The following is an 8,287-nucleotide window of genomic DNA, read 5'->3' on the forward strand; positions in this document are numbered from 1 at the left end:
CCTTCAGCTGCAATCCAATTCCACGTCTCCTAATTCCTTTTCCACCTACATCTGTCAGAATTTTGTCTCCAATATTCCATGGATACTGCTCCAATCAAGGTCACTAAAACTTTCCTTGTTGCCACATTGGTCACTTCTTTGTCTTCTTTTTTTCCTCATCCTCTTGGCAGCATTTGGTGGGATAGAGCCTTCCTGCCCGGAAATGCTTTCCTGGCTTCCCTGACGTCACTCTCTCAATGGCTGTCCTTTGCCATCTCCTTACTTATCTGTTCGCTTGCTTCTCCTCCTCACTTACTTCTTTGCCTCCTTCCTTATGTATGGCTCCTTCTCCACCAGTTTTGGGCCACCCCGGGGCCTGGCACTGGGCCTGTCCTCCTCTCTGTCCCCCCGCGTCTCCCCGCAAGAGCCCATGGACTCCCATGCCTTTTAGTGCCAACTCTGTCTAGATCTCAGCACTGCGTGGATCTCCAGCCTTGTCTGTACCTCTGAGCTCCAGACTTGCCTTTTGGATCCCTCCACTTGGACTTCACTCAAACATTTAAGATATATTTCACACTTACAATGGTAAAAGGAAAAAAAAAAACAAAAAAAACCCTCTTGATTCCTCCTCCAAAACCTGTTCCTGTACAAGCTCTTCCTATCTCCGAAGAAAGTGTCAACATCCATTCAAGTGCTGAAGCCCCAGAGTCATCCTCATATTAAAGAATTAAGGGTAGGTTTTAGATGTGTGTTTGTTGTCCTATGTCACAGCATCAAGCATGTGCATTCTTACTATTATAGGTCAAGGTATAGGTAGGTTTGAAAGCCGACCTCCTATCCTGCTGTCTTTTGTGGGCCTCCACCTGGGGCCCCAAGCGATGTGGCCTGTAGTTTGTGCCTCATGCACTGGGTTCTGGGACCAGGGCCACCCCCATATTTGCAGGACCTGGGGCAGGGATGCAAATAAGGCCTAAATATCACAGTCTTGGGCTTCCCTGGTGGCTCAGAGGTTAAAGCATCTGCCTCCAATGTGTGGCTTCCCTTGTAGCTCAGTTGGTAAAGAATCTTCCCTGAGTGCAGAAGACCTGGGTTTGATCCCTGGGTCGGGAAGGTCCCCTGGAGAAGGAAATGGTAACCCACTCCAGTATTCTTGCCTGGAGAATCCCATGGACAGAGAAGCCTGGTAGGCTACAGTCCACGGGGTCGAAAAGAGTTGGACACGACTGAGCGACTTCACTTTCACTTTCATCATAGTCTGAATAGTTTAAAGTTAATCACCAAGCTAGTAAACTGTTGTTGTTGTTAAGTTGCTCAGTCGTGTCCGACTCTTTGCAACCCCATGGACTGTCGCCCGCCAGGCTCCTCTGTCCCTGGGGCTCTCCAACATCTTGACAAATTTACGCTCTCCTTGGATGTCCATTCTCACACATGCAGTGCAGGGGAAAATGGCCCCAAGTTTTCTGCCTCCAGCTTCTGGCCCCTCTCCCTTCAGTTCTCAACCCTAGCTCCTGCCCACTCCACAACAGTCCTGGCATATACTTGGTGAATGACCCAGCTTGCATGTATAAACCCCATCTCCTTCCCAAACATCCACCTGTAGCCACTTTTACAGGCCAAGACATAACTCTAGAATAGAAGACCCAGGGTAGCATTGCAGAGTCACCGAAGGTGGATTCAGAGTCATTTGGACGGGGAATTTGAGGCCTAGCAGAGGGGGTGTGGATGTGGGCTTGGGGTAAGCATGTCCTTTGGGGTCTTGAACTCCTCACCCCATGGGGACTGGCACCAGTGGAGAAGGACAAAGCCCAGAGCAAGGACCCTTCTGGCTAGAAGAGTCATAGCGCTCTGGACAGACTGCCGGACTACAGTTCGGGTGCCCTTCACTTCTAGACATCTCCCACGTCCACCCAGTCCCTCTTCCCTCTCAGGCCTAAGTTTGGTTAACCATCCGCTGTGCTCACCCATGTCCTACTACCTGTCACAGAGTCTATTTCATTAAAACTTCATTCCTTTGGGCTTTCAGGGACTTCCAACATTCGACTCAAACATTTGCCTTTCTTTAAAACTCCAGCCATCACAAAGAAAGCAAGTATGAATAAACAACTACTCTGACCCCCAAGAAACTTACCACCGAATCAATAAAATATTAAGGTTCCAAAGAAGGGGCTCTGGAAAGTGTAGAGAAGCAGGTGGGGGTTGAGATGGGCTTGAAGGGCCGCATCAGTGGTGGAGGTAGGGGTAGGGCGCTCCTGGCAGAAGCAGCAGCAGGAGCAAGGCCGTGGTGGCAGGGAAGTCCAGCGCACGTTCAGGGAGCTCTGCTGGCTGGAGGTTAGGAAAGTCCTGGGGAGAACGATAAGCTCAGCGTGTAAAGGCGGAGGCCAAGGAAGGAGTTGGTATTTCAGGAGTTTGGTTCAATTTGCAGTAGGAGGCATGGAAGGTCATTGGGAAGGATGATGTTATGATCAGAGGCAAGAAGAAGTAAGGTGGATCTGGAGCCACAGGCTGTTGGCTTGCAGAAAGTAGGGAGGTAGTTAAAAGCTGCTCCTGTATTCCTTTTCTTTTCACTCTGTTCTGTCTCTAGCAGAGGCTGCCATTTCTTCCTATCCTGGTAAGTGTGAATCTACAAACTACATGAATTGGCCATCAGTTGGGTCAAAGTCTGATTGGGGGTTAAAGGGGAGAGGTGGGTAAAAAGCTATTTTGGCATTTTGCAGCTGATATCATAGATAGTGAAGACAGAGTAGCTGATTTAGGTGGTGACCAGTGAGAAATCTGAGGTTAGGTGTCAGGCCAGTTGTATTTTTGATCTTGATGAGATGTGGAAGTGGGGGTGCCCAAGAGATGGCTGTAAATCAAGATATGAAGCTCTGGAAACGAATTAAAAGTGTTAGCCGCTCAGTTGTGTCCAACTCTTTGTGACCCCATGGACTGCAGCCCATCAGGCTCCTCTGTCCACGGGATTCTCCAAGCAAGAATACTGGAGTGGGCTGCCATTTCCTTCTCCAGGGGATCTTCCCGATCCAGGGATTGAACCCAGATCTCCCGCATTGCAGGCAGATTCTTTACCGTTTGAGCTACCTGGGGAAGCAGGCCTACCAAATGGACCAGGGAGTCTTCGATTGGAACTTTGAAAATTCAGGCGATAAAAGAACCAAAGAAAGAATGTAGAGGTAGAAGAGAGAACATTGGAGGCTTTTAAATCCCAGATTAACAGGCTGACACCTGGGAGAGGGGACGCCTTCGGCCTGTGAGTCGACACCTTAGGGCTCAGGAGGAGTGTCTGGAGAGAAGAGAGGGGTGCTAGCTGGGAGCTGGGACGGCCTCCACCCTTGTCCTGCCCCAGGTACTAGTTTACAACTAAATTCATCCAGACGCTTCAGAGCCAGAGATACCCAGCCACTCCCCTGCTGCTGCTGCTAAGTCGCTTCAGTCGTGTCCGACTCTGTGCGACCCCATAGATGGCAGCCCACCAGGCTCCCCCGTCCCTGGGATTCTCCAGGCAATGAGTCTGGAATGGGTTGCCATTTCCTTCTCCAATGCGTGAAAGTGAAAAGTGAAAGTGAAGTCGCTCATTCGTTTCCGACTCTTCGCGACCCCATGGACTGCAGCCCACCAGGCTCCTCCATCCATGGGATTTTCCAGGCAAGAGTACTGGAGTGGGGTGCTGTTGCCTTCTCTGAGCCACTCCCCTACCTGTGACCAATTCAGTCCTCATACGGCGTCCAAGGTGTTTCTCCAGAGCACTTACCTGGAAGGAAGTAAAGCGCCCAAAGCCACAGGTCCATGGCTCCTTCCAGAGCAAGGTCCCATCCAAGGGCCCCCCGAAGAGGGGGACAGAGGCCCGCTGCTCACCTCGGAGCTCTGTGCTGTCTGATGCTCAAAAGAGATTTCTGGGCCCCCACGAGGAGTGGGGCTTGGAAAAGAGGAAATGACAACCTATCTTGTTTGCTTACTAGTTTTAGACGGAAAAAGAAAATACCAGCAAACCACAGAGGAAGCCAGAAACTGAGAAATCATGCTATGTTGGGTGAGAATGGGTCCCCAGGGTTCAAAGTGCCTCGAGGCAGCTTCTATTAATAAAGACTGCTAGAAACTAACAGGCCTCATATTTCTATGCCTTGGAGGGTCCTCCTATGCTTTGTGGGGTTTATGTGAGCCAGAGTTATTTGCTTTATGCCTGTCTTCAGCATGAAAGAGCCTTCTTGCCAATTTTCTCCCTCTGAGGATGGCTGTAGGGACAGAAGCTTGGGCCTGAAATCAGAAGGTGCTGGTTGTAGCCCTTGAACACATTTGATAAATGCTTTGGGAGACCTGTCCCCCCTGGTGGCTCAGACGATAAAGTGTCTGCCTGCAGTGTGGGAGACCCGGGTTCGACCCCTGGGTTGGGAAGATCCCCTGGAGAAGGAAATGGCAGCCCACTCCAGTATTCTTGCCTAGAAAATTCCATGGACTTAGGAGCCTGGTAGGCTACAGTCCATGGGGTTGCAAAGAGTCGGACACGACTGAGCGACTTCACTTCACTTTAAGAGACCTGGTGGCTCAAAAGGTAAAGCATCTGCCCGCAATGTGGGAGACCTCGGTTCGATTCTTAGGTCGGGAAGATCCCCTGGAGAAGGAAATGGCAAGCCACTCCAGTACTCTTGCCTGGAAAAATCCCATGAATGGAGGAGCCTGGTAGACTACAGTCCACAGGGTTACAAAGAGTCAGACATGACTGAGCTACTTCACTTTCTAACACTTTTCTTGCTTTCTTTTGGGAGACCTACTATGGAGGAATATTAAATGTGGATTTTGAGCAACTCACTGCCTTCCTTTGAGCCTCCATTTCTTTATCTAGAAAATGAAGGTGGGGCTGGATGATCCCTGGCTTGCTCTCCTGCATACAGGTCACGCAGTAAGCCCGCCTAGCATCAGAGCTGCCTGGCAGAGCAGTCCCTCAGGACCCAGATGCTCTGAGGTTGTGTCCAGGGGTCCAGGTGCTCAGGCCGTTGGCTGTGAGGCATCCTGGGAGGAACTTCAGGCTCCAGTCAGAAGCCCGGGCTGTCAGAAGCTCCAGTCAGAAGGTCCTGGCTTGGTGCTTCCTAGCTCGGGCCTCGGTCCTCTTGTGGATGAAGTGGGGGTGGTGCCCACCTTCCCCTCTTCCATGGAGTCCCTGAGGCCCTGCAGAAACCATGGCCATGCGGGTGTCTATAGAGCCCCTCATGCGAGACCTGGAAGAGCTCTGGTCAGAGGGTTCCCTGGCTTCATCCCTGGAGGCTGTCCATAGCTCAGTTCCCAGGGTCCCCACCTCCAGGTGTGGCGACCTCCTGGGCCCCCAGGGGACTCACATTGTCTCCACGCCTTTCTGGAAAGTTCCTCCTGACCCCCACTGGCCCCCACACCTCAGGTCTGTCACAGGCTCATCAGAACACAAACAACAGCATCCGCAGTGGAAGTGGAGTGTGAGACTTGTGACAGGTGCAAAGGAAGTGTGGGTGGCAGGGTTCTGCGCCCCCACATCCCCGAGCAGCTGCTCTTGTGATTTCCGCCAACCACCCTTGACCAAATTGTGGAGGGCAGCCGTGAGGCTCGGGTCCAGGCTGTCCTGTCAGCCTCTCTCCTTGGAGGCCTCCTCCTAACCACATGGCTGCCGCACGGCTGGGCTCCGACATGTGCTGGGCTCGAGGCCTGGGATGCCTTGCAGGGAGAGAGAATAAGTGAATGAATGAAATGTGTGTGTGAGAGACTGTAGGTGTGACCCTGAGGGGTGTGATGGATGAGCACGAGTGGTGTGTGACTGGGATATGTGCTTGGGTGATAGCAAAGAGTGACACAGGAGTGTTTTATGTGTGATGTTAGTGTGTGTGTGTGTGTGTGTGATGTGTGACTGTATGTGTGGTTGTGAATGTGTGTAGTTGTGAGTGTGTGGTTGTGAGTGTGTGTTATGTTGTATGTGGTATGTGATTATGTGTGGTGTGTGGTTGTGAATGTGTGAGTGGGTGGTATGTGGTTGTGTGGGATATGCGATTGTGTGTGTATGGTTGTGTGAGTATGGTATGTGGTTGTGTGTGGTTTGTGATTGTGTGTGGTGCGTGGTTGTGGCTGTGTGTGAGTGTGTGGTTGTGTGTATGTGTGGTTGTGAGTGTGAAAGGAGCAGTGTGGGGTTGTGAATGTGTGAGTGTGTGGTTGTGTGTGGTATGTGATTGTGTGTGGTGTATGGTTATGAGTGTGACTGTGTAGCATGTGGTTGTGTGTGGTATGTGTGTATGTATGTGTATGTGAATGTGTGAGTGTGTGGTTGTGAGTGTGAAAGTGAGTAGTGTGTGGTTGTGAGTTTGTGGTTGTGAATGTGTGTGTGTGTGGTTGTGTGTGGTATGTGATTGTGTGGGGTGTGTGGTTGTGGCTCTGAGTGTGTGGTTGTGTGGTTGTATATGGTATGTGATTGTGTGTGGTGTGTGGTTGTGAGTGTGTGGTTGTGAGTGTGAGTGTATAGTATATGGCTGTGTGGTATATGTGTGTGTATGTGTGGTTGTGAGTGTGAAAGTGAGTAGTGTGTGGTTGTGAGTGTGTGGTCATGAGCGTGTGAGTGCGTGGGTGCCTGGTTGTGAGTGTGAGTGTGAGTGTGACTGTGCCCTGCATGTGAGTGTGTGTCCATGAAGATGACAGCTCAGCTGGCCTGTGGCTGGGCCTGCCGGGCAGCATGGGGATGTGCGAGATGAGAGTGTCACCTCATGTGTGGCCCAAACAACGTCACACTGGGTTGTTAAAAGCAAGTCTTAGGGATCTGAGGATGGCTAGGGAGGAGGTGTGGAGAAGGCAATGGCACCCCACTCCAGTACTCTTGCCTGGAAAATCCCATGGGTGGAGGAGCCTGGTAGGCTGAAGTCCATGGGGTCGCTAAGAGTCGGACATGACTGAGCGACTTCACTTTCACGTTTCACTTTCATGCATTGGAGCAGGAAATGGCAACCCACTCCAGTGTTCTTGCCTGGAGAATCCCAGGGACGGGGGAGCCTGGTGGGCTTCTGTCTATGGGGTCGCACAGAGTCGGACACGACTGAAGCGACTTAGCAGCAGCAGCAGCAGCAGCTTCACACATTTAAACAAAGACTTTTGGCTCTAGTAAGGGTGGATTCATGGGGTTGCAGAGAGTTGAACATGACTGAGTGACTGAACTGAACTGAAGGGTGGATTGGCTGCCGGTTTCCTTATCTGCCTTAGGAGAGGTTTATAAGCTTCTAGAACTCCTCAAATTTTACGGCCTATCTTCCTTCCCTTCTGGCTTCAGCTTCCTGGCTAGATGGGGGCCGTTGGTCTCAGTGTTACGTCTTCTCTCTCAGTATACCTGTCTACTTAGATATCTAGTGTTTCTGATATGATTTATTATTTTGCTGTACAGGCTCCATAGCAGAATTATTTCATAGAAGTGTGGGGACAGGGGAACTGTACCTGTTTCTCTGCCTTGGGGACCAGCTTCACAGACCACATCATGCAGGTCCTCTCTGCTGTTTAGGGGAGATGCCCTGTCCTGAGTTTTGGGAAAGACTTGGACAAATTTTATCTATCTATCTATCTATAAAATTATATAGCCACTATCTATAGCTAAGTTGTAAAGCTATATATATGTATATATATAGTGCTAATATTAATAAATATTAGCTGTATACACACACACACATATATACATACATACATATACACATATATAGTTTTTGGCTTCCCTGGTAGCTCAGCTGGTAAAGAATCCAATGGCAATGCAGGAGACCCCGGTTCTATTCCTGGGTTAGGAAGATCCCCTGGAGAAGGGATAGGCTACCCACTCCAGTCTTTTTTGGTTTCCCTGGTGGCTTAGTGGGTAAAGAATCTGCCTGCAATGAGGGAAACCTGGGTTCAATCCCTGGGTTGGGAATATTCCCTGGAGGAGGGCATGACAACACACTCCAGTATTCTTGCCTGGAGAATCCCCGTGGACAGAGGAGCCTGGCGGGCTACAGTCCATGGGGTCACAAAGAGTCAGACACGACTGAGCGACTAAGCACAGAATGTGTATAGTTTTACAAACAGAAATCAACTGCTATAAATAGATTCTCAACCACTATTAGGAGAAGGTGATGGCACCCCACTCCAGTACTCTTGCCTGGAAAATCCCATGGACAGAGGTGCCTGGTAGGCTGCAGTCCATGGGGTCGCTAAGAGTTGGACACGACTGAGCGACTTTGCTGTCACTTTCATGAATTGGAGAAGGAAATGGCAACCCACTCCAGTGTTCTTGCCTGGGGAATCCCAGGGACAGGGGAGCCTGGTGGGCTGCTGTCTATGGGGTCGCACA

At 50.5% G+C, this 8,287-nt stretch overlaps 1 protein-coding gene across 1 annotated transcript in view; it reads right to left on the minus strand.

The window, feature by feature from the left end:
• FAIM3 (Fas apoptotic inhibitory molecule 3) overlaps nucleotides 1-3,953 on the minus strand; it is a 13,902-nt gene extending 9,949 nt beyond the window's left edge. Inside the window, exon 1 of the mRNA XM_010854211.1 lies at nucleotides 3,728-3,953. Coding sequence (XP_010852513.1) covers nucleotides 3,728-3,764 — 37 coding nt within the window. The 5' untranslated portion in view covers nucleotides 3,765-3,953. The remainder of the gene's footprint in view (nucleotides 1-3,727) is intronic.
• Nucleotides 3,954-8,287: the final 4,334 nt, after the last annotated feature.

This window comes from Bison bison, unplaced genomic scaffold (genome assembly GCF_000754665.1).
Source record: "Bison bison bison isolate TAMUID 2011002044 unplaced genomic scaffold, Bison_UMD1.0 scf7180017864338, whole genome shotgun sequence".
NCBI lineage: Eukaryota > Metazoa > Chordata > Mammalia > Artiodactyla > Bovidae > Bison > Bison bison.